This window comes from Etheostoma cragini, chromosome 18 (genome assembly GCF_013103735.1).
Source record: "Etheostoma cragini isolate CJK2018 chromosome 18, CSU_Ecrag_1.0, whole genome shotgun sequence".
Taxonomy (NCBI): Eukaryota; Metazoa; Chordata; class Actinopteri; order Perciformes; family Percidae; genus Etheostoma; species Etheostoma cragini.
Window position 1 is genome coordinate 16,084,663 of NC_048424.1, and position 26,714 is coordinate 16,111,376.

A 26,714-nucleotide genomic window follows, 5' to 3' on the forward strand; every position below is an offset into this window, starting at 1 on the left:
TATAAAGCCAGGAGGGCTGCACGATATGAGGAAAATATGCGATTATGTTGTTGAATATCGCAAAAACAACATTACTTGCGATACATAAACAAATACTAAAATGTACTAATTTCTCCATTTCTGCTGCTTTCAGTATTCTGATAAAATAAAACAATGGTTGATTTTAAAACAAACGAAAGGAAATCATTTCAAACAGTCCTTTGAATATGAAAGGCATCACTAAAAAAAGAATGTGAGTTTAAACCAGTTTATACCCGTTTAAAATGCAGTTTTATACTCATATTCTTTTTCAAATACCAGAAAAAATCTAAAAAAATAAAAGTTGCACAATTTGTGTATTGCCCCAGTTAATATTGCTATTGCAAATATATATATATATATATATATATATATATATATATATATATATATATATATATATATATATATATATATATATATAGTGTGCTAAAAGCCACCCAATCACAGAGCAGGTCAACATCTGTGAGTAAGGGTTGACTTAGCTATCAGGTTAGTCCTAATGAGAATGCTCTATTCCAAAAGTTGGATATATTAGATTAGACTGAAAACAACGTCGGAGAGGATCTTCTCCTCTGAGCCAATATGGGGTATGCATGCGTGTGGTTATTACCTTCCTGGATGCCTTTCAGGGCTGAGCAGAGATCTGCAGGGATATGTGGTGTCCTGGAAGTTCTGCAGGTCAGGGGGAGGGCAGTAGCCGAGGAGGGGACCCCTAGGTCAGCCTCGGACATTTCACAGCCCCCTGCCAACAGTTGGTGTGTTGTGGCTGAGCAGCACTGCTGTACTTAGAAAGCCCCTAATTACATCAGCCAGGAGAGTCTTGGATCTGGATCCACAGTAGCAGCATGAGTGAGCTGAGAGAGGCGAAAGACTTGAGTGTTTGCATTACTAGGTGCGTTACCAGCGTTGCGTCTGTTTTCAACTTTAAAAAAGGTTTGACATTTTGGAAAAAAAGGTTTTTTTTACGCTTGGCTGAGGTGGAACAGTTAGTATGTTGATAAAAGCAAAATGCAATGCAAACAGATTTAGCGGATAAATGATGACGTACATGAAGCATATGCAGCGTTTCCCACAGAATTACACACGCAGACATCCGCCCCCTTCTAACCACTCCAATTTAGCCATCACACACCTGCTGCAATCAGTCCCTGAAAGAAACAAGCAGGCCTGTCTTGTTGCACCATCCAAATATTTTTCAAAACTTGACAATTTCAATGTCCAAACAATGGTAGCAAATGTGGATCAGTGTTTCCCAAAGCCCAAGACAACGTTCTCAAGTGTCTTGTTTTGTCCACAACTCAAAGATATTCAGTTTAGTGTCACAGAGGAGAGAAGAAAGTAGAAAATATTCACATTTAAGATGCTGGAATCAGAGAAACCTTATTCCTTTAAAAAAATTAAAATAAAATGACTCAAACCTATTATTGGATTATCAAAATAGTGGGTGGTTAATTTAATAGTTGACAACTAATCGATTAATCAATTCATTGTTGCAGCTCTAAGTCAGATAATGTTCAAGCACAGAAAAGAGATCCAACGCCAGTTGTGAGGGACAAAGGAAGGAATAAGTGTACGCGCGTAAGTAAGTTACTGTCAGGTCAAGTGTCAGTTGAAGTGAAAGCTGTGTCTCTTTAACTTTAAGCATTGAAAGGAGCTGAGTTGTCTGTTGGATGATTTCTAACCTTATTGCTGCCCATGTGTGTTAGGATGCTTGTGTGTTGGCCTTAAGAGTGGAACTTACATAGTTAAAGAGCCCTGAAAGGAGCTGAAGTGTTCTAATTAATGAGTGGGAAGTGTCCCTGTATTCTCGCTGTATGTGTCTGTGTGTTTGTGTTAACATCCTAGATCCAAGACCGTATTAAACATTGTTATTTCTCTTCATTCTGATTGCAAACAATCCATGCCTAACCTGCAATAACATCAGCTTAATTCCTGCAATTAATATCTTGAAAAATGTGTTTCTTGTTTAGCCATGTTTAAGGGATAGTGAAAAGAGACAAAGTGTTTTTGTTTCTGCAATTTTTGTCTACAATTGTTGTTGGTTGACAAATGATTGACTGTGATTACATGCTGTAGTTCCGATAGCTGGTTTCTAAGAACCCGCTGACCACCAGAGTGCAAGGCTTGCCTTACATAATTACAGACAACAAAACAGTGTGAACCATTTGTGCATGGTTTGGGACTGAGCTGGGTCACAGCAGACGGTACTGAGGTTCACGCTGGGTGGGCACTTTTGTCTTAGATCCGTTGTCACAAGCCAAATATTTAGTATGAGCTGTGTGCGGTAGTGTGCTGGAATTTACCAAGAATCAACATATTGTTTGAAGTGATATTTTTATGCATTGTTGGCACTATAAACTTCAACATCAGCACCATGTCATCTCGTTTTATTCCACCATCTCATCAGGATTTCAGCGGACTGTAGCCATTGCAGATTCCAACTACAACTGGTTCTACGGGCCGGAGAGCCAGCTGGTCTTCTTGGACCGCTATGTGTTACGTAATGGCAGTGGAAACTGGCTGGCAGATCTGATTCACCAAAACAGGGTGATAGAGGGGCCAGGGCAGGCTGGGAAAGGCCAGAGGTGGTGTACTCTTCACACAGAGTTCATCTGGTGAGCTGCTAAATTTTAATAATACAAAGGAAAATTACTCACATCACAATATATATTGCAGGGGATTAAATTATCGCATGTCAGTTTTTCCCCAATACCGTGCAGGCCTACTTTAGCGTATTGTTAAGCAGACAGACATGAGAGTGTTATTGGTCTTGATATTTACTATCTAATAATGTTAGATTGATATATAGACATTACTATACTAATGATCTGATCTGTTCCTTGAAAGCAGCCATGTCACAGCTGTTCCCTCAGGGTTGCCAAAAGGCATTCTGGGTAAACAAAGGGAATCACATATGTACGGTACATGTAAATAAAGCAGGTTGTACAAAAGTGTATATCGCAATATGTAATCACAAAATAACCTCTGGAAAACAGATAGGAATGTTCATCAGGGGTCGCTTTTGATTATTCTAGCCCATATTGGTATGTTATCCATCTGATAACCCTCCTCTCTTGGTATTATTCTGCAGGTATGACCCAGGACTGTTTCCAAAGCCTCCGTCAGATTTCGGAACGTCCCAACTCCACTACTTTGAGGACTGGGGCGTGGTGACGTACGGCGGCGCTTTGCCTGCAGACACCAACCGCACATTCCTCTCCTTCAAGTCAGGGAAGCTGGGGGGGCGCGCCATCTTTGACATCGTTCACATGAACAAGTACAAGGAGTGGATCAAAGGGTGGAGGAACTTTAACGCCGGCCACGAGCACCCAGATCAGAACACTTTCACCTTTGCGCCCAATGGTGTGCCCTTCATCACAGAGGCACTGTACGGACCCAAGTACACTCTGTTGAACAATGCGGTCTTGTTCCGCTCCGCCTTCTCAGGGAGTTGCTTTAAGCCGTGGGCTGGACAGGTCACGGAGGCCTGCGATTCCAAGTGGCTGAAGTACAAGGTGGGGTTGGCGGCGGATGCCCAGGGCAGAGTGGAAGCCGCCATGGAGAGACAGGGAATGGTCTTCATCCGTGGTGAGGGACATTCGGCTTATAATCCAGAGCTGAAGATCAGAAACTTCCAGAGGAACCTTCTCCTTCTTCACCCACAGCTCCTGCTCCTCGTGGACCACATCCACCTGGATCCAGACAGCCCAGCCGAAGCCATGACAGCCTTCTTCCACAACACGGAACTCCCATTCCAGGGAACAAAGGTGGACGGTGTTCATGGAGCGTTTGTATCACACGGTGAGGATCGATATCAGATGTTCTGGATGGATGACACAGGCTACAGTAACAAAGGCGTGGTAGGTTACTGGAATTACCCTCGAGGGTACCCGTACAATGGCTCCAACTATGTGAACGTCACAATGCCATTGAGGTACCCACACACCAGGGTGGCCTACATTTTCTTTGGACCGGGCGTGGATGTGCAGAGCTTCAGCTTGCGTGGCGACGACCAGAGAGTGGATATCTACCTGGCCACCAAGGATCACACCTACACTATCTACCTGCTGACCGGAGAGGTCAGCAGCAAGCCTCTGTTCGCCATGGTGCTGCTGGACAACAAAAAGATTGTGTTCGAGAAGGCGGCGGCGACGGCGGAAGACAGCTCGCCTGAGGAGGTAGAGGAGTACGTCAACGTGATGGAGGACAACCTCCAGCACGTCAAGCCCGTCTTCCAGCAGATGGAGAGACACATCCTCGGGCGGGTTCTCAACACCGCTAGCTTCCGTAAGACTGCGGAGCGCCTCCTCCAGTTCTCCGACAAGAAGAAGACGGAGGAGGTTATCGAGAAGATGTTCGCCATGTCCAAGAAACAGGGCAAGGGTAAAGGGGGGAAGAGAGTGAACCTTGGGGAGAAGCTTTCGGAGAGTCTACCTGACATTTTTGCACAGATTGAGGTGAATGAGAAAAAGGTAAGACAGAGGACTTCAAAGCGTACATATGAAGACAGTCCTGAGGAGGGAGAGGGAGAGTCGCGGGCCTTTATGGATTACACAGACGGCCGCAAAAACAGAAAGGGGGCCTTTGTCAAGGGCCGCAAATTCAACGAGGTTCACATGGTGGCCACGGCAGGCAGCGAGGGTCTAAACAGCACCGCCTCCTACATCCGACTCTTCCTGCTCCTGAACACCGCCACCTTCTTTCTGCTGCTGGCCGTGTTACTGACTCGTTTCCAGAAAGGTCGGAGTTTGCACACGCAGAGATGTTTCTACACCATCCTCCTGATCGACTGCTTCATCTTACTGTACCTGTACTCCTCCTGCTCTCACACGCAGTGTTAACGCCAGGAGGGCGAGGGGTCGTCTAACTTCCGGTAGGGCTGGGTACCAAATTCAGTTCTTTTTAGGCAGCAACCAAATTGCCTCCTTAGTATCGAAAAATGCCTTGTCGTTTTTACCCAATTACAATACCTAAGGAGTAAATATCATCGGAGTCAGTGAGCCAATCAGCATAAAGAATGCTTCTACCAAGATCTAATAATGTCTGCGATTGGCTGTCTGACGTTACACGTCGTAGAGACACGCAGGAAAAACTCTACGTCACACAGACGGCTGGCGGAGTAGGAGCTGGAAAATATAGAAAAGGTTTCTGTGTAAATGCGTAACTTTGGTATGGCAAAAAGTATCGTTTATTGTTTACTGTGTGCGATACCAAAGTCCCAGTACTGGTATTGGTACCAGTATTGAATCGTTTTGAATGATACCCAGCCCTAACTACAGATCCAATGAGCTGTTGTTCTGCACCCCCCACACCTCAGTCAGAACCAGATCTTAGGACACAGTATTAGGGACACTTTTAGAAAATAAAAAATAAAAATCTGAGATATCCTGGGGAAAAAATAACATTTTGAGAAAAAAGTTGCAATATTTCAAGGATCGAACAAGTCATAATGTTATGAGATTCTTTTTTAAATCCTTATATCTGCAGTCTGTCAGCTTGTACTCGTCAGACGAGGGATGTAAATGTTATGAAGTTATTGGTTTATATCTATAAGCGTAGATTTTAGGACATGAAAACAATGTCGCAGGATGTTACAGTTGTGATTGTAAAATCTAGAAATATTACTCCCAGTATTATCCCTTTTTCCCCAAAAAAACACTTACATAGATTAGATTTGTATTTCCTCAACATTAATTTTTTCTCATTATGCAGTATTATGATTTTTATTCCCTGAAATTACCTTTTATTTTTTGTGCTTTTATGACTTTTTTTAATTCTGAGTTCATTTTTACAATATTATGATTTTTGTTCTGATATTACATTACAACTTTACTCTCCTCATATGACTTCTTCTATTTAATTTATATAGCCCAAAATCGTAATTTTCCTCATTCTATAAACTTTATTCTCATAATATTATGACTTTTTCTAGAAATTTCTAGCAAGTTTCTTCCCCCCAGAATATTATGAGTGTCTTCTTAAAACTCTGATTATTTATTTTTTTAACTGTGGCCGAATACTTGTAAGATTGACCTAATGGTGCTCAGGAAAACCAAACAAGTGATTCCAAATAGGAATTGATGAATTAGCAGGACGAAACCAGGCCCCCTCCGATGTGAACGCTTCTGTGGAGCTTTCCAAGTCTGCGTCTGTGTGAAGTCCAGAGGTCCGGGCCGGCCTGAAGATCTTTAGCCACTATGATACAGTCACAGCCACATCTGTACCTGACATCTGTCCTGTCTACACACTTCATAGGAAATACATTGAAATGTATATATGAGAAAGCAAGATATATTTTTATGGTGTTTTTTTTAGCATTTGTAAATAAAATTACCACATGCATAAGTGTGCATTGAATGACTGTTTATCAAATGAGGGTTTGAACTCATATGTGGGTATAAGTTCTGCAGTATGTTACACTCAGAACTGGAACAATTCCAAATGTTGCTGTACGATTAATTGTCTCAGACATAATTGCAATTAACAGTATAATTGTCTTTTTCAGTCAAATTTTAAAAAAATATGTATTTATTTGTTACTTAAAAAAAAAAAGTTTTGAATGAATCCCTGTTATGCGACCCATTTAATATAATAACCCAAATACAGAACTCTAGGGTCAAGTTCCAACAACTAGCATAGCTTTAGCTCCACAGTCCAACCAAAAATCACTTATATATATTTAAATTTGTCATATCTAAACCAACTCAACAATTACCATCAACAGTCATATCACTACATTACACAGATACGTTGACGTCAAAACATCACAACATTTTGACAGAGAAAAGCAAGGGAACAGGTGCAAATAATAGAATGACCAGAGGTGGAAAGTAACACATTTCAACCACTGGCCTTACTGTAATTGAGTATTCTTTTTGTGTACTTTGACTGTTTAAAGTAGTTTTTAAAATCGGTAATTTTACTTAACTATGTTTTGTTTAAAGTGGTGTACTTTGCTATATTTGAAAACACATAATTACTGAGGAAAAAAAGAAATTAAAAATGGTCTTAAAATGTCTTATATTGGACTTGCTGAAACCTGTAGAAACCCCGAAAAACTCCAGCAAAGAACCCATAAGGGGTCAGTCCTGTATTATATCATTATTATTATCATTAATATTATGATTTATTGTTGGCTGTCAGCCACTGATTTGTCTTATGGGTCAGTGTTTTGAGTGAGGGGGTCCTGCTGCGTGCTCAGCTCCGGTGTAGCAGAGTTAATCATTAGCTGAGATCCTCTGGCCTTTGGTTGACTTTCATCAGCTCCTTTAACTCACTCACCGTTAAGTGAGTAAAACAAAACCAAATTCTTCGCATTCTTCTTCTCACAGAAATGCTGTGGGGCTGTTGTGTTATGATTGAGCAGATAATGGCATCCAGATGTGGGCCATATGGCTTCCCTTATATAAAAAGTGACCTCTGTTGTCTGGCCTGGTCCGATCGCTGGGGGGAGGGAAGCCCAAACGGATTTATTAACTTCTCCCTGACTAATGAAACCTCATTGTGACAAACATTTGAAACCGGCCCTGATAAAACATGGACCCCAGATTGGGGCACACCACTTGTTCACGGTGAGGCCTCTTTAAAAGTGTTAGGATGTACAACGCTGCCATCTGCTGGCCATGCAGCGGCTCGTCTCGGTGGAACTCTTGTGTTTGACCCATCTTCATCTCACATTCTGTATCAGAACAGTGGTGTAGTCTACGTGATACACGGGTATACGCAGTATACCCACTAACAAAGCTCCAGGATTACTATATACCCACTTTAAAAGGCCCAATGACACGCAATAACATACTTTCCATTATATGTTTGATATATTTTGAATTGTCATATGTGTTTTTCTTTAGGCTAAATTAAGGGAATTCCAAATTTAAGTAGCGCATAAACGTGTATCCAAGTACAGGAAATGAAGTCGTCTGTGTTCAAAATTTCCCTGGGGGAGGACACCCTGACCCCCCACTATGAGATGCCCCCCCACCAACCATTTGGATTGAAAACCTAAGTATACATGTTGTTGTTGTTGTTATAACAACACTTACTACTACCCATTAGGCTAGTAGAACCCAACTATAGTTCTGACACACATTCATTCACTCAGCAGTTTGTATCAGAGAGTCCTTTGACTGTGACAATCCAAAGGTACACATTGCAACAGGAGAAAAAACACTGGAAAACATGGAATTCAACTCCAAAGAGATTCAACCGCAAATTAATTTCTATCTCAGTTACCTTGAAGAACAAGTACGGTGTGAGCTGAAGGACAGCGAGGGGAGAGTTCACCTGATCATCCGAGAGGACTTGTTGGCCAGCCTCCTCGATCAGCTCTAACAACAGAGACAGGGCAGCAGTTGGAGCCATGAGAAAGAGCTGATGCAGAGGGAGGTGTGGGACTTCACAGATCAGCAACAGGCTGCGAAAAGCCCCAAAAGATCTGGACCTGCAGTACTTCATTACTGAAGACCTAAAAGTCAAATTGGAGCAGATGAAAGGAAGGAAATGGAGACTCAGAAGATGGAGTTCTGTAAAGAAAGACAGATGCTCAAGGTAAGTAAGACCACCAACGTGAGGTTGGAGGGATATCTAAAATCCCAGATGGGAAAATTCAACAAGAGGCTGTGAAAAGCTCTATAAGATCTGAACCTCAACAGATTGTATGCCCCCCTTTTCCCCTGCCCTGATAGGGACCAAAATAGAAAGAAGTCTTTGGGTTTTATTGTGTCATCCCTAACTATTTATGGATTTTAATGTATGACACAGAGTACTGTTTTTATATAATAACTACTGCATACACACAAACACTAGCTACACAAATAATCTTTAAAAATAAATGTCATGTTTGTTGGTTTATTGTTGTTTAAGTTGCACTGCAGTCATGTGTACTATAGTTTGATGTATAAATCAGACGACAAACACGTCTAAATACCTTACTAGTTAGGCCTACTGTCTCAAAACAATGTCTCTTGTCATATATTTAACTAATTTCCTCAAATTTGTAATGGATGAAGACTTGTGATTTGCATGTTTTTACTTAGTATTGTAAAGTTTTGATTTTCTGAGTATTCTTTTACCACATGTATTTTTTAATACCATGTTTCTAACTATTCCTCTTTGCTTTCTTTCAGTGAGAAACAGACCTATTTTGTAATCGTTTGTTTTGACCATAAGGAATGGAGAAATAAAAGAATATTCCAACCACACGATGTCGCTGCTAAGTTCTACGTTCGCCTTTCCAGTGTGAACTGAACCTGCTCGCTCACCGTCGACAGTTTCAATAAACTTTATTGGTAGCGTTTCTTTGCGTAACATGTCAAACATGGGGGCACGGGTAGCGCGTATGTTCAGAAATTTCAACCTAGAAAACCGGGTACACCGAGAAATATCTAAGGAAAAGCCACGAGTAGCACCCCGACACGGGACCACACTCCCGCCCTCCGCCGCCAGCTCTCAAGGTGGGTGTCTATGTAACGTTAGGCTCGCGACATGCCATGTTAATGTCCCAGCCTCTGATATATCTTAACGGCTCGCGACAAGTTTCCCTGCTGGAAGTCACGGCGTCATCTATATGACAAGTAACGTAATTTAATGTAATGAAATGAAATGAAATGAGCATGTTGTGTGTTTCAGCCGTGGAGACAGCGGAAACCGTGAACCAGAGGAACGACCCGCTGCTGACCCTGCTCAGGACCGTGTATGTGGAGTCTACAGACCCAGCAGCAGAGGTCAGGCTGGGGGACTCACTGTCTGTTTGTATGGCTCTTATGATGGATGACAGGGGTGGGAAAACAATTCTATGTGTTGTATATGTGTGTTGTTTTGCGGCAATTCTCATAATATTAAAAAAATATTTAGAGAATACATACATTTTTACATAAATAATTGTTGTATATTTATTTATATAAAATTCTATAGATATATATCTATATACAGACAATTATATACCTAAATATTTATTTTTATACGGTACTGCCGACTACATAATTTGTGTGCTGTTTAGTGTGCCAAATCTCACGTTGGCCACGCCAAGACCCGCCCTACGATGCAGCCTGATTGGTTGGGGTTAGTCATTTCACCTTGAGTGGTTAAGGTAGCCGATTGGTCAGGGAATATGACGTGTACAAATGGGGTTACGTTACGGGGAATTTGGGACAACTAACGGCACGTATAGGCCCGTTTCCAGCAATACAGACGTAAAGCCGAACATCCATGTCATGTAACTCTCTTCTTAAAATAAATGTCAGACTGAATGACATGGGATGTGCATTCTACTTAGACAACAATTAGTTTTTAAAAATGTCTCAATGTATGTCCATAAGTGTATACAACTTTTGTGTTCATCAAAGAAGGAAAAGGAAAAATCACAATACTCAATAATATCGATAATGATTCTTCTAGAATTGCAATAAATAAAAATAGCTAAATAAATCCAATCGGCCACCACGTATTGTGAAAGAATCAACTCGGGATAAAACCACATTGACCTGTTCCTAATGGATGAGGCTTTATTTGATTTAATTAGATCTTATTGTACAGCTGTTTGATTTAGTTGATCAGTCGTCTGTAGTCTCTTTGCTGAGCCCTCTCCCCACACCACGGTGATTAGGTGTGTGAAGCCCAGTCACTTCACTGCTGGCACTTTGCATAGAACTGGCTATTTCTAATAAGGGAAGGGAAGAAGACACCTGATCAAAGAGGGTGTTTGCAGGCTAACGGTCAATTATGAGAAGCCGCCTAGAAAAATAAAAAATGTAAAACTTGCACTACTGTACATACAGTATATGATTCAGTCCCTCCAGGATTATTTTTAAAGATTGTTGCGGCCCATAATGCCTGATGCTGCAGGAGCTTTTGTAAAAAAAAAATTGTTGCAATGAAGTTGCGGGAGAAAGAGAAAGTTGCAAAAAAAGTATATTATAAATACATTTATGTGCAAGTGTTTAGGACCAGTAATACATATGTTTGTGCAAGTGAAGTATGCATGTATGAGCAAGGTTTCAGTACCAGTAATAATGTGTGTGTGTGTGTGTGTATGTGTACAAATGAAGTATACAACTTGGCCTAGGCAGCTTCTCGTATTTAATGGTTACTTTCAATGGTTGATGGTAGAAAGTGACTTCATGTAGGAATTAAATGTAGTGACATGAAGTCAGTCTTATAGTATAAACATCAAGACCCCCCCCCTAGACTAGAAAATAAAGGGGCCCTCACGTTTATTATTAAATGTACTTTAATGTTTAAAATTGTTTTATTAAAAGAAGATCAAAGAAAGGCTCTTTTATAACTTTTTTTATTGAAAATTTGTTACATTTAGCAATACATTAACATTTTATATTAACAAAGTACTTAACTATATCATGAGTAAACCTAAGTCACCTAACATACAACTGCAATAATTTAAAAAAAAATAACAATCACACTATTAACAAGTAACAACAATAATAAATGTTGAGTTGGCATGCTAGCCAGAGCCCACCTGGCATTTTAAAAGTAGCCTACATTTACGGTCGCTACCTGACGGTAGACTACAGAGAGACTGGGATATGTCTACGTCTGTTTTGGAACGCAAGAGGGAAAACACTTCAGTCCACACATGAAGTGGAACCGGAATTTATGTTCTAACCTGTGTCCGAATCCTACCGGTTGTGTAGGAACTGCTTCCATGGTGGAACCAGGTTTTGGTACCCAACCCTACTTGTGGACAACACTCGCCAACAAGTTTATAAACGTACTCATTTGACATTATGGCCTTGACAATTGAAAAAAGCTAGCATGCTAACGAACAGTTGCTTTCTGATCTCTAAAATGTTTGATTAAATGTTGAAAGGTCTTGCCATTGATTTCCTATTCTTAACCGTCTCACAGGCACCAAAGGAAGTGGTGGCGGATAAAGCAGCGGAGCGGCGGCCGCTGAGGTTCAGTTTACCGGGGGACCTTTACGGCCTGGTGGAGCTCACAGACGTTCCTAAAGGCAAACTGAGCATCGCTGAGGCTCTGAAGGCCCTGAGCAGCCACCACCGTCAGCCCCAGACCTGGACGCCGGGGAAGATCGCTCAGGAATATTCTCTGGACTTAAAGGACACAAAAGCTCTTCTAGAGTTCTTCATCCCCTTCCAGGTTCAGATCATACCACCCAAGTCTGAAAATGCCAAGCAGATCAAGGCTTCTTAGGACTGCACTCTAGGAGAATGGTACCCAATCGACAGAATAGGACTCACTCCACTTATTTATGTACAGAAATGGAATGGGGAGTCACTCAAGGTCCTGGAGCCTGGGCCCAAGGTGGGGTTTCTAGATAAGCAAATGGAATCATGGGAAGTTGTTTTTAATATATATATATATATATATATATATATATATATATATTACATTACATAGCCAATCTCGGAACCCGTCAGCAATAGGTCAAATGATGATTCAGCCTCTAGGGGCAAAAGCCAAAATATCTGTAACACAGCTGGCCGATATGGAGAAAATCAAATATCACATTATTTTTGTCCAAACACATCAATGTCAATATTATAGGGTTGTCTATAGGTGCTTTATAGGTGCTTTCACAAAATATTAACACAATGAGAGTTTTGATAAATAATCAGTAATGCGGATAAAATGACTAAGTGGTAAAGGTAAATAATTGAACAGCTAGTAAGTCTGGAAATTCCACATTATACATCACTTTACTGTAGTGCAGCCTTTGAAACCAGGAACAGACAGCACGTGTTATATCACGATACTGTAATTAAGATGATGTCTAGCCTCATATATCGATGTTGATAAATTTACATATTGTCCAGCCCTATTTGAAATTAAGAGACTAGGTCTCTATAAACAGATATCTGCATTATAAATGTAAAAAAATAGCCAAATCCTAGCTGATGGGTTCCATTTCGGCAAATGCGGTCCACCTTGAAGGTTTACCTGCATGCAACCAAAGCCCGCTCAAACGTGATTGGTCACTGCTACTCGGTCTTGAAGCGTAAACTAGAAAGAACATTTCAATACCCAAAATCTTGTCCTGTTGCCTTCAGATGCAGATAACTGTTTGTAGAGATTAATATATAGCAATGCAAATAATCAAATAAATAAAGACTACTTAATCCTTATTGTATCTTTACTCTTTATAATCCTCTCAAAGATTCTTCTAGTACTGTACAAAAGTAACTAACTGTTGTGTTGCAGCCATGGAGCAGTAGTGTGGCTTTATTCATGTTGAAAAAGCCCAGTAAAGCTCTGGGGATAAATGTGTGTGATTCAGGAATATTACTGGGGATAAATGTGTGTGATTCAGGAATATTCAGCACTGGTCTCATGTGACTCCATCAGGGGGAGCATGGATCTAGTCCGCTGTCAGCTGCAGTGTTACCATGTTTATGTCGTATTGTCTTTGTCTTATCATCTTCATCATGCTGTTTCACTAAACCTTTTTCTTAATTCTCACCCTCTCTTCGTCCTTGTCAAATCAAAGAACACATGATTGTTTTTTCTAACAGGGACCACTAAAGTCTATATAAAAGTCTTCAGATACAGTATTAGGGGACCACTAAGGCCTATGTAAAAGATACTTCAGAGACAGTATTAGGGTCCAACTGCTAGTTAATTAGACAGAGAAATACACAAAGCAGGACTACAGGAACCTTTGGATGAGGTAAAATCCACTTGGTAATATCAACTTGACCAACCACTTGCGCTTTTTAATTTATTTCTTTGTGCTATGTTTTGTATATTGTATTTAAATTGATCTTATGTAACAGCTGTTGTCAATGCTGCAAAGCCAGTTGCCCCTCTGGGGACTAATGAAGGTAGGCTTCCACTTACAGGATGCTCCGGTGCCAACGGACTTTCCCTCTCTCTTTTTCGGCCGGATGTCCGTCCCCGTCCTGTGTCTCTGTGTTGGCGCTCTAACCTCCGGTGGGTTTCTGAGTTACCTGGTCCTCAGATCTCTGCAGGGTAAATCCAGACAGCTAGCTAGACTATGTGTCCAGTCAGAGTTTTCTTTTGATGACTTAAACTACTTTTGAACGTACACATGTTCCACCAAAACAAGTTCCTTCCTCAGACTACTGTTGAAAGAAATGACCTCGTAGAATGAATTTGGGACTAGCAGCGATTCGCTGCATACGCGCACACTTTTTGAAAAGAAAAGATTCTTTTGTTAGTTATTTTAAAGTGTTGCATCTCTAATTTAAAGTTGGGAATAAGCAATATATTTCAGGATGATGATGATCATTAACTCGGGTCAAAAGGTCCCACACATTTCTGCACTGTAACCAGTCACAATCAGTGTGTTGAAATCATTTTAAAATGACGCTCATAGCTTTGCCACACAATAAACAGTGATAGCACTGAGCTTACTGTGAGGTCCATTAGTAGTCTTTCCGACCACACACCCGCACGTGCCCAAAAAAGGTCCTTCCTCCAACTAAACCACGCCTATTTGGATAGTTTGAAGTTTCTATTGGACGAGGCTGAAAAAAGGGCGTAAACCGTGAAAAGTCTGTTCTGCCCATGCAACTGGCTTCTGCTGGTGTCAGATATCTCTGAATACAAAGCTGCGTCAAACCAACCAGGGGGAGCGCGAGTGCTATGCCGCGAAAGTGTTATGCCTTCAAAATAAGAGTAAAGCAACCTATTTAAAAAATAATAATAAAAGATATGATATGGTTATACATGTGACTCATACAATGTAACTTTAAGTCATTTCAATTGAAGCATTTGCTGATATGCAGCATCTTCTGTTTTTCACTGCAATATAACCTGAGTTAATGTACTTAACAGATATGATAAAACATTCTAGTTTTCACTTGCATTGCACAAAGTGTTCTACATTCTTGCAACACTGTTCTTTTCATGCTGACTGTGCAACTGTCTGAGGAGATGTTGTACTTTAACTTAATTTATATAAATACATTTGCTTAAAAAAGTCAAATTGGAATATAAATAGTCTTAATACCAGATTGAGCTGGCAATAGTCCAACATTTGTAACTGTAGAATTGATTTAAGTACCTGTGTCATTAAAAGCAACTTTCCAGTAGTATTACTCAGGATAAGACTGAATTCTCGGTAGCTAGTGTCCTGTCCCAGAAATGTCCCGTTTGTGTCTCTGAAAGAGCTTGAATGCACTTCTGTAACTCATAGACTGAATAGACTATTCCTTCTTATTTTGAAAGTCCAGACAGGAAGTGCTGTTTTTTAAGGCTCGTTTTCCTGTCGCCGAAATGTGTGAGTATATGTAGTTTAGTAACAGTGTGGTGATAATTTGGGCTACATGGGCTGATAAACTCGGTAATGGATGAGTGGTCGGTTACCTCTCACGTCTGTATGAGGGAAAAGGATGGCAAAGAAGCCTAATATTCACTCGCTTTACTAACAAACTTGGATAATCAGCGCTGCCTCTCGTATTCCCCTGGAGACCAAACGAGACTAACCATATGCGGATTTGACTTTATCTACGACTTCAGTTGTGTATGTAACGTTATAGTTGCATAGCGGGGCGGCTGTCGCACTGTTGGTTAAAACTACACAGCTATATGGCTTAACGTTACACGTTGAAAAGGCCTGCTCCTTTGGTGGAACAACTGTTTGATGTCTCGACTACAACGAGGAGGAGACAGCAGTTTTTTTGGCGAGGAGATGCACCATTTGGAGGACTGAGCTCGAGCACTTGGCTCGCTCCTGGGCGACCGACATGGGAGAATGAAGCAGGTAATATCAGTTTGAACCCAACCGGGTTCTCTTGACGACACGGTAACGGAAAACATTATTTCTCAAATATGGTGGATAAATCCCGAAAAATGAATGAAGACGCAAAATGTACGTTAGGCTCTCTGTTCCGAACAGGCACTGGTCTCGGCTCGTCGTCCACAGAGGGGAAACTCTCCGTGGACTCTCCGCCAGTCTCACGTTTCTCGTCTCAACCATTTTGGTGGCAACAACGACGCACTCGAGGCTGTGTAATTGTTTCTAAAGAAGCTCCTACCAGCCAGGCTGTTAGGGTAATGAACTGCTGGGGCTGACCTCGATTGATTTTATGGTTGTCGATTAAGTGAATGCGCGGTGGGGATGAGGTGTAATAATTATCTGTGCTTTGGATTTCCCCGACGTTTGAGACAACCATCCAGACACCTGAGCTCGGTCTCTCCAGCATTCAGCCCCCCGTGTGTGAGATGCTCGGACGTGATTTTCCTTGTGAATGTAGTATAATCTGATCTCTCATCCGGGGACATAGAAAATATTCTGCATTATAACAACACGCACCAAAGTTAACTGTAAGGATCCTATGAGCATCCGAGTACCTCATTTGTGAACTTGTATCACTGCTGAATAATAGATGTTGAAGTTCAAATGCAACTGAAATTGGACTTAAATGTTTGTTTTTTAATCAAAGTGTTTTCATTGCATTTTCACATACAACAGACACATAATAACCCACATTGCACCGCAGCTATGAAAAGGGGGGTGGGGGGGCAGCAACAATATTCACATGGTACAATGTCATTAGAGTCCTTTTGTTCAACCAATGTAAGAACAGGTTGCCAGATTTGACTGAATTTAATACTATTACCTTGTAAATAATAACGACTTTGTCACAGTTCTCTCCCATTTGCCTCTGCCAAGTTCTTGTGGTACTACTCCAAAAATGGCAATGACCGGTGCGGCCTGCCACAGATCCTCTGATATTTCTGTGTGCAGCTCTGCCTCCCACTGATAATGCTGTCAATGGCTTCAAATTCTGCTGAGTAGAGGGTGCAGCCCACCAACAACCTCCCCAAGCCAAAGGGGCATCTTAAGTATTTTTTTTTAAAGGGAATCTGAGAAGGAGCATTTGCAGAAACAGCCTGCAAAGTTTTTAATATCTCCAAAAATATGAGTGATTAATGTGTTTTTAAGTTATCAAAAGATGCAAAGGTGCCATCCATGTATTTGTCCTTGACTGTTTTTTGACCCTTCTTAGTCCATATTCTAAAAGCATCATCAGTCATGAAGGGAGCGAACATGTTACTACTCAACATAGGGATATTCCATATATGGACATCTCAATTTTGGAGAACGCTCGTCTCAACTGTATCAACGAACTTGAGGGAGTGCCTCACAACTGGATCTAAGCAGTATATAGATATAGATTCTGGAAGGTGTGTTTTAGAAGGAGCTAGTGCATGTAAAGAGACTTGTGTTCAGGATGGACTGTAGCCACTTGGGACTGTCTGCACCCCTAGAGGAATGAATCCAATGCCTTCTTATTCTTATTGTTAGAAGACCAATAAGAGTATTGCAAATTGAGTACGTATACGCAGATCTTTACCATTCCAGATAAAACTGGACAAAAGTGTATCTACATTTATTAAAAAAAGATTTGATACAATGGAAAATAAACAAAAATCAAAGCATGATATTCATTTTGGTTAGATTTATTCTCCCCCCTAAGGACAGGGGAATAGAAGGAGATTCCAACTATCTAAATCTTTCTTTAAGCAGATTAAGAGTGGAGGGACATTTACATAAGATCTTTAAATTTACGGGTTCATTTAAATGTTTAAATCTTTCTAAATGTATTGGGTTTGAATTAGAGCCCCAAAAGATTAATCAATTAGTTGTCAACTATTAAATTAATCTCTAACTATTGGTTCTGTTTAAGCCATTTTATATGAAAAAATCTAATCTATGAAGCTAGCTTGTTTAAATGGGAATATGTTCTAGTGTCTTCTCTCCTCCGGGACAGGTTTTTGAGTTATGGACAAAACAAGAAATTTGAAAAACACAGATCCACATTTTTCACCATTTTCTTTTTTTTTAAACATTTTCTAGATCAAACAACTATTTGACTAATCGACAATAAAATTAAGACTAGGTGCAGCCCAAGTTTGAATTCTGCTCTAAGTTTTGCCCATTCAAAACCAAAGTAAATGTGAATAGGGTGCACACATGACATGCTTACATTTTGGGTGTGTGGTATTGAGAAAGAACATATGGTATGTATCAAGTTGCTCAAATTCATTTGGTGACTTTTGGATCTAAAAGTCACGGAAGTAGAGAAACCAAGGGATGTTTTTACAAAATGGAACAGAATTTTGAATTCAAACAAACCCCCATTATTAAAATATTACATTATTTTATTTGTCTGTCAGGGTTTCTGTGGGCTCTTTAAAAGGTTTAAATGTCAAAATCCAGATTGTAGGCTTTTAAAAAGTCAAATTTTCCTATGTCCATGCCTATAATGTTAATTTTGTTTTAATTCTGTGGTGTTTGTATTTATTTCTTTTGCAATTCCAAATATAATTTTGCAGTATTATAACTACAAATGAGACCAACAAGCCAATCAGCTTTGGCGTTATTGGCTCAAATCTCTTTCAGATTGCACCACAGACATAAAACAAATTTTATTCTTCAGCTGTGAGGAAGAACAAGTTTAACGATACTTAGCTTGAAAGAAACTGAATTTAGAGCTCAGTTGATGCTGTGATAAAGGTCTTAAATATCATTCAAAATGGTCTTCAAAAGCTTTAAGTTTGACTTGGTGAGACCTGCAGAAGCCCGGGTCTATAGCCTAAGACTTGTCTTAATCAATACCTTTCAAAAACGTGTTAAAGCCGATTTACTCTTAAGTGTATTCATTAAATTTTAAAAATGCATTTCTTTCCACTACTACTAGATTTTCGAATCTGCTGTGACTATTGATCTCCATCAGCTCTCATGTTGGTACATATGCAGAAATCATTTCCCCCACAGTTACATCATCAGAGTTGACCAAGGCTACCTGAAACCATAAGGTACACTCTGACAGGCTCTTACTGTCATCAACTAGCAAATCTTACCATCATAGGTTAGGATTGGGCATCAAGAACAAAAATGAGGATTCTAGTAGAATTGTCTCTTTATTGGAATTGTTTGGAGGATTTTGGTTTCAGATTTGATCATTGCTTCCTAATTTAATATGCACAAGTTTTGGTTGATGTAAGCAGCGAGGTGCTTGTTGGGCTGCAGCCGTGGAGCGCCGTAAGTAGGGCTCTAATGTGGCTTTATTTTACATTAAAAAAGCTGTAAAACTGCAACCCACCATTAAATAAATATAAAACTCTCCTTTTATTTGTGAAAATAGGCATGTGACCCGTTTCAACTTTACCCCTCAAAGAATCTGAATCGATGAGATAAGGTAGAAAGAATCGGAATTGGAATCAGAATCGTTAAACTCCAACTGACTAAGTAACAGGCAGGTGTCCAGTACACTTTGTCTCCTTATTATACTTCCTAGTGACTCAAGGCTGAAAAGCTCTCGGCCTCTTCTCTCTGAAAACTCTGTTGCATAATTGCGTTGTCACATATGCGATTTGACCAGTTCCCACCCAGTCTTTTAGAATGCCAAGTACCCAATCATCCATTTTTATTTTTTTACTTGCAGGTTTACTTGATTGCTGGAAACTGAAGTGGCTATTTTAACATTTTAGGTCACTTCAACCCCCAAAGGAAGGGAAAGAGATGTAGCGTTACCCTTCTACAAAGAGCTAAACTGTTGCACACTATGTTCAGTGCTCTAAATAGGTCTTAGCATCAAGAACCTGTTCTAAATTTAACGAACGCAGGTTTTGGTTTCTGTAGAGGCCGCTGTACTTCCAGGTGCATGTTGTGTTGCCGCCTTGTAGCTCAGTTAGCAGCCCTCTAAAGTGTGGCTTTATTTTCTGTTAAACAGCCCGCTAAAACTCACCATTGAATCAAAATGTTCCTCTTATCTGTGAAATAAGCAGGCGACACGTGTCAACCCCCCCCCCCCCCCCCCCCCCCCTCAAAGAATTGGAATTGAGCATCGGTTAGGGCTGCACGCTATTAGGGAAATCTCCAATTGCGGTAAATTTGACTGATATTGCGATATGATTCATCATATCGGAGGGAATGGTCATTTTTGTATCCTCCTTTTTTCTTTATTTCTTTTTTCTTTGCTTGCGAGGATCTGTGCCAAACACAGATTTCTTTCTTCAGACGGTAGGACATGATTTGTAGGCCGGGCCTCTCTGCAGCACCACAATACTTCACTTTAGAATGGTTTTCTTACTTTCTTTTTAACTAATAGATATTGCGATTTTGATTAATTTTGCAGCCCTAGCATTGATAACAACCAGAATCGAAAAGAAGAATCTGAATTGGAATCCAAATGATGCCCTGACCCATGTCTGTACATGGACGCTTGGTGAAGGGAGCAGGAAGTAGGTCGAGATTAAACCAGTATGTGATGGAGCAGTGGGTAACTGCAGCAGATAATAGGCTTGTCATCATCGTATGAATAAAGCAGCGTCTTCCCCTCCTCCCAGGTGCCAGCCGGTTTGTCCCCTTATGAAAGCCTTTTCTCTCTCGACTGTCTTTGTGACACGAGATAACGCTATCTGTTGAATGGCTACATATCAAAGCTGAATCCAACACTACAGAAAGGGCTGACGTCCACTGTTCTCATAATAATTGCCTAACATTGTATTTGCCTGATTTTTAAACCTACACAGGACTGCAACTTATGAAAAAACTTCATTTATGTGCAAATGAAATGAATTATTTGAAGTACTCACAAATGGACTCTTCTCTGCAGCATGTTTATTATTTGGCATTTGCTGCTCAGCCATTGTAAATGATGCCCGGCAGCCTGAAATAACAGTGTCCAATGTTTATACAAGTGATAAGGGATTGCAGTATTTGACTTGTCCCCAGTTGAACACCGGCTGTTGGTTACGGGCAGCAGTTAAGACACGCACTTTAACAGTTCAGGCAAACAGAAAAGGTCTTTTCTTTCTTTCTAGGCATGATTTCCAGTAGCCCTTTGGTTTATAATATCTACGTCAACATTTTGGGAAATGCACTTTAATTTGAGATAACCTGAGAAGAGTAATAGCACTGCCAGTTTTCATTTTCATTTGCAATATTAATCTTTTTGTGACCATTAGGATTTAAAATGTTTCATTGCACCGCCCTTGTGTTAATTCCTGAGCTGTTGTCAGGAAGCAAATGTATAAGTCCTACTATGGCCACGCCCTATAAAAGCATTCACACACTACAATTGGCCAGGCGTCCATGCCTACACGAACAGGTCCTATCCCCGTTCTAATCTGCTATCCTAACCTTAACCACTGTAATGGAGCTGTCAATGCCTAACCTCAGCCAATCAGCTGCTATTAAAGGGCGGGTCTTAGCGTGACCATAGTAGGATTCGTAATTTTGCTGTCAAGACAGGGTAAGCCTAGCTTGGCGGAAAGCCTGGAAGGGAAAAAAGGAAAAACAGCTGGCCGGGCTCTATCCACAGTTCAAAACCCCTCTAAACATCATTGAATAACGTGTTGTATCTTCTTTGTGGAATTCGCATACAAACAGAAATGTAAAAATGACAATTTGCATTTTCAGAGGCTGTTGTGCAAATTAACAATTGTTTTGAGGAACAGCAGTGTATTCATCTTCTGGTGGTCCACTACACTGCAGTTTTCCAGATACAGTCGGGAAGCACAGGTTTTAGTTCTGGTGTCTGTTTAGGCTTGATGGCACAAACCTGGCAACCTCCCTGTGACCACAATACTCTTAACCCCTAAATGCCACCCGGCGTGTCTGCGTCTTGCCACGGCCATCGGAGCGATCGGATTTCACCAGACTTGACGCTGCGTGTTTCAGACACAAAAAATACACTAGGTCCATTTTAAACAGCTGCACAGGCAGGACAGGAAGTAGAACGGCAAGAGCTTCCCATCAATTTTCAAAATAAACACCCTGTGCAGATCCTCAATCATACTTTATATCATTATATATACATCATTGATCCAACGTCGTTCATAACTTCACTAATCGGAAGAAACCATTCAACTACGAAGACTGACTTACTTACCTTGGTTACAAATATCCAGGAGAAAGAACCGACGCCGGAAAGAAAACCAAGGCACAGCCGGAACACGGGCGCACCTGCGCCGGCTGGAATCCCAGCCCAACAAGCGCCAAGAAATAGTTCCCATCCTCACCTCCCTCGTAAAATGACAACTTGTGGTTCTGCTAGATTAAACAAATGAGTTGCAGAGCTCTACTTAATACCAGACATGGGATTGGTAAAGATCTTTTCATCAATCTCACTCACTTTCAAATAGAACATAGGGGAAGATAAAAGCACGGCATGGCTAGCAGCTAAATGTGTCTTCTCCTGCCACAATACAATAAAAAGAGAATTAGATTTATTATTATTATTATTATTATTATTATTATTATTATTATTTTTTTTTTATTGTTTCAAAGTACCCTTTGAGGGACAGAAGTTGTTTAGCATCTACAATTATATAACTAAGTATCTTGTTCACTTGCATTATTATATCAGATGTATTTACTCATCTGTTTATATGAGAGAGAGATCCGTTGGAAATGGCTGTGAAACAAATTCAAACCCTTTGTAACAATATTTAGCATCTAAACACTGCATTTAGTGCCAAAACCTACTATACTAATATTCATACGCTGGTAGGCTGCAGGTTTGAGAGTGATGGCTGTGTGAATTAATTGGGGAAGATGCAGGTGTGTAACCCTGAATGGTTTACAGACTCACTGTCACTACAACTCTGAGGGGATTTTAATTAAAGTGCTGCTAGCGTGTAACGTGGTTTCAGAATGCTCTTCTTCCTTTCCTTGGCACTGACTACATTTTTGTGTCTTAGGGTCTCACAGCCATGAAGATGCCGCCCTGTTGCCTTGAGCCGGGAATACCTGCACCTATGGCATCACGTTTAGCGTGAGCTCAGCAGCAACGATGCCGGTTCACCCTGGGGAAGAATGGTTCACTCCACTGCTGTTCCCCTTCCAGAGGCAGGGGACCCCAACGCCAGTCTCTGCCGCCTCGTTACGGGACTGCTGAACCCTTCCGAGAGGCCGCCGATGGAGAACATCTCCATGGGCTTCCGGTCGACCCCAGAGCCGGCCACGCCGACGACGGAGGCCCCGGCGAGCCTGCGAGGCGTCGGCCTACCGCTGCAGGTCTTCTTCTGCTTCGCCATGGTCGCCATCCTGCTTCTGGCCCTGTTGGGAAACATGGTGGTGTGCTTGATGGTGTACCAGAGATCGGCCATGCGCTCGGCCATCAACATCCTCTTGGCAAGCCTGGCGTTTGCGGACATGATGCTGGCCATCCTGAACATGCCCTTCGCCTTGGTCACCGTCATGACCACCCAGTGGATTTTCGGAGACGTTTTCTGTCGAGTTTCGGCCATGTTCTTCTGGTTCTTTGTGATGGAGGGCGTGGCCGTACTGCTTATAATAAGCATAGACCGTTTTCTTATTATTGTCCAGAAGCAAGATAAGCTGAGCCCACAGAGAGCTAAAGTGCTCATAGTGGTCACATGGGGACTCTCTTTGGTTTTCTGTTTCCCGCTGGCTGTTGGTTCCCCCCCCCTACAGATCCCTCCAAGGGCCCCTCAGTGTGTGTTTGGCTACAGCGTTGAGCCCGGTTACCACACTTACGTTATGATTTTACTGCTAGCCTTCTTCTTCCTACCCTTCATGGTCATGCTGTACACGTTTATGGGGATCCTGAACACCATCCGCCACAACGCCATCCGCATCCACAGCCACACGGACAGCATCTGTCTGAGCCAGGCCAGCAAACTGGGCCTGCTGAGCCTCCAGAGGCCCTTCCAAATGAACATCGACATGAGCTTCAAGACCCGTGCCTTCACCACCATCCTCATCCTCTTCTCTGTGTTTACAGTGTGCTGGGCGCCTTTCACTGCCTACAGTCTGGTCGCTACCTTTAGTGACGGCTTCTACCACAAAGACAGCTTTTTCCAAATCAGCACATGGTTCCTGTGGTTGTGCTACCTCAAGTCAGCCCTCAACCCTCTTATTTACTACTGGCGGATCAAGAAGTTCCGCGATGCCTGCCTCGACCTGATGCCCAAGTACTTCAAGTTTCTTCCTCAGCTGCCGGGCAACACGAAGAGGCGCATCCAGCCGAGTGCCGTGTACGTGTGTGGAGAGCATCGCTCCGTGGTCTGAAGGAAAGGTCCACCCTTAACACTTCAACACTGTTAAAACCCTTTCTTACATAATGTACCATGCAGGGCCCGTTTTGTTGTTTGGTGATATACTTCTCTGGGCAAAAACCAGCACTGCGTTACAAGATAGGCAAGGGGCTGCTGCTACAGGTACCAGTGAGAAAAGGAAACGCATCCGGGAGTTTAAAGGCATCAGATGCTGAAACACCTGTGCACCATGGTTTACAATAATATTTTATTTTTATACGTCTGCATTGTTTGATATTATATTTGGACATGCTACCCGAGCAGTACATTCTTGATCCCTTACTTTAGGAACATAATCATTCTTTTCTACAACATCTTCGATTGAAATTCTGCCCAAAATAGATTTTGGATGTGCGAATTGTTTCTTTGAAAAGCTTTTGGTACTCGACAAAAACAGCAGTTAATTCATCATCGCATTCTGTTTTGACAGTTGGAGCGCGATGGTATAGTTAGAACTGCGTGTATTTGAGTACAGTACATGAATGTCGATATTGCGGCGAAGTTGTAGGGTTGACGATGGGTGCTTTCACAAAATATTAACATGAGATAATAAAAAATGTCCAATAATGTGGATACAATAAAATTGTCCTAACGCTGTTGAAAAGCAAGAAATTCCCGCAGCAGCATGGGATACCGCAACCCCCTTACCAGGTTGGTGTAAGATAGTGGGAGAATGGCGGGGGGGCCTTTAGTGAGTGACGTCAGAGCCCGTGTGGTCGCGCAGGGAGAGCAAGCGGTAACGGAGAATAGCGCGTGAGTGCCGCTGGTGAGGAAAAGAGGTAAAAGTTAGCAAAGTTGATGTGACGTGAAAAGTGAACAGTAAAAGAACAAGCTTGAGCATCTCAAGACACGGTGGCTTTACCTGTTGTCATACCGCCGGTAAAGGGACCCTGGCGGTGTCACCCTGACGGTGTCACCCCCGGAAAAACGTCAAGGAAAACACAGAATTCAAAATTAATAAAAAAATCTAATGAATTATAATGCAGTAAGGAAAGGGAAGTTTATTTGATTATTATGAACGGCATGGGCTTTTTCCCCAAGAAGGAATGTTTTTGCTACAAATTTCCTTTTGCGCTGGGTGGGGGGGGGGACTTTCTCTATGCAGGAACAACCCTGATGTTGCTCTGCCCTAGTGTGCACTTTGATTGGCCAGTTCACTACGTTGCCGGATGGCATTGTAAGAGTTGAGTCAGGCTCTTTTAAAAATTAAAAAAAATCTTTTATCTTTTTTTCGTTTAACCGGAAGACTTAGCATTTCCGTGCTGGTGCATGGACACCCCTGCAGTGTTTTAACGCAGTGCTGATGGCTCTCTGACTTACTGTTTGGCTCTGAGGTTCAACAACAATCGGGGTGTGTGTATGAAGATTGTCAATCAGTCCTGGGATGTCAGATTGGTCAAGGCAGCTGGGTCACCGTGGGGATGACAGGGTTTTTGCATCTAATCTTTTCTCTCATTTTGGCCACGTTTAATGCTTCCCATATTGAAAAGGGGAAAACATGGTGGCTGTACTGACAGTAGTTGCAGTGCCGTGCTTACTTTTCTGTAATATTCCTTAGTTCCAATGGGAGCAGGTCATTTAGAAAGACTCCACATACAGCAGATGGGAGTTGATATTTCTGAGACTTGAATCCTGATGCAACATATTTGTCTTTAACACTGGAAGTCCAGTTGGCCTAACGTCTATGCAGATTCTTTCATTCAGTTTGTCTTTCATGAAGTACCAACAGAAGCAGCGGGCTGTTTTGTCTCTAATAGCAGACCACACCACCGGTGCATTGGCCTTTTGATTAAGTAGTTGTAGATAAACAACCGTATGTCTCTTTTAAGCTCAGTTCAGTCCAAAGATACAGTACATGACGAGATGTAATTGTTTTAGAACGTCGCAGAGAAACGTTTCAGCGGTCTGAACCGGCTCGTCTCGAACCAGCTGATGGTGCTGCTGCCACTCAGCTGGTGGAGTCTCCAGAGGCTGGTTTTAGGACGTAAGAGACGTCTCCTGTTTCAACGGACAATAGAGAAGTCAGCTGGTCGAGCTAGAGGGAGAAGGAGCGCTTAGGACAAATCAGGAACTTATAGAAATTAAACATGTTTTCGCCAATTCATCACTAGAGATGTAACTGTAGCAAGCATCTCACTATCACTAACGTTATTCCCATTCATATTTGATATATATCCAGCTTCAAAAAGTTAGATGAGTACAAAGACGCCGTGTCCACTTTGGTGTGGTAGAACGCTGCAGTCGACGCGCTGCAGGTGTGAACTCTTCTCATCGTGAATCTTTGGGCTGAGCTGGACTTAATAGACTTGGTACCATTACAGAATGTTTTTTTTTTTTCTTCAATACCAACACTTTCTCAAGTTGCATGTTGTCCAAGCACAAGAAACCGCACAAGAGTTCTGCCTAAATATAGTTCAAAATGGACAGAATCATTGTTCAAGTCAGGAGTTATCAAGAATCCAAAACTACCTGATATCACCTTTTGATACGTGACAGTTTTTTAGTTTTTGGTTCTGCCGACACGCTTTTGCTGTCAAATATGTTTAAATATGATACCCAGCTCTACTCGGTAGACCAGAATGCAGTGCAGCAGCGAGGCGTTTCCAGCTCGCCATACAGCTGTGGATGAACTTACTGTGTTGAACTCGGACTTTAAAAAGAAACAAATTTTGCGATGCGTC

The 26,714-nt window shown here is 41.5% G+C and overlaps 3 protein-coding genes across 4 annotated transcripts in view; all 3 read left to right on the forward strand.

The window, feature by feature from the left end:
* dse (dermatan sulfate epimerase) overlaps window positions 1–5,602 on the forward strand; it is a 28,140-nt gene extending 22,538 nt beyond the window's left edge. For both annotated transcript variants that reach the window (XM_034900957.1, XM_034900959.1), the window contains 2 exons: window positions 2,429–2,636; window positions 3,113–5,602. In XM_034900957.1, coding sequence (XP_034756848.1) covers window positions 2,429–2,636; window positions 3,113–4,862 — 1,958 coding nt within the window. In that variant the 3' untranslated portion in view covers window positions 4,863–5,602. The remainder of the gene's footprint in view (window positions 1–2,428; window positions 2,637–3,112) is intronic.
* Window positions 5,603–9,251: 3,649 nt separating this feature from the next.
* Window positions 9,252–12,461, forward strand: ndufaf4 (NADH:ubiquinone oxidoreductase complex assembly factor 4). Its single transcript, XM_034901033.1, has 4 exons — window positions 9,252–9,473; window positions 9,649–9,743; window positions 11,884–12,350; window positions 12,393–12,461. Exons 1-3 carry the CDS (start codon window positions 9,329–9,331, stop codon window positions 12,187–12,189), a joined length of 546 nt encoding a protein of 181 aa, XP_034756924.1. The 5' UTR covers window positions 9,252–9,328; the 3' UTR covers window positions 12,190–12,350; window positions 12,393–12,461.
* A 2,787-nt stretch (window positions 12,462–15,248) lies between these two features.
* gpr63 (G protein-coupled receptor 63) lies at window positions 15,249–24,329 on the forward strand. The gene is made up of 2 exons (XM_034901012.1): window positions 15,249–15,721; window positions 22,675–24,329. Exon 2 carries the CDS (start codon window positions 22,790–22,792, stop codon window positions 24,005–24,007), a length of 1,218 nt encoding a protein of 405 aa, XP_034756903.1. The 5' UTR covers window positions 15,249–15,721; window positions 22,675–22,789; the 3' UTR covers window positions 24,008–24,329.
* The last annotated feature ends 2,385 nt before the right edge of the window (window positions 24,330–26,714 follow it).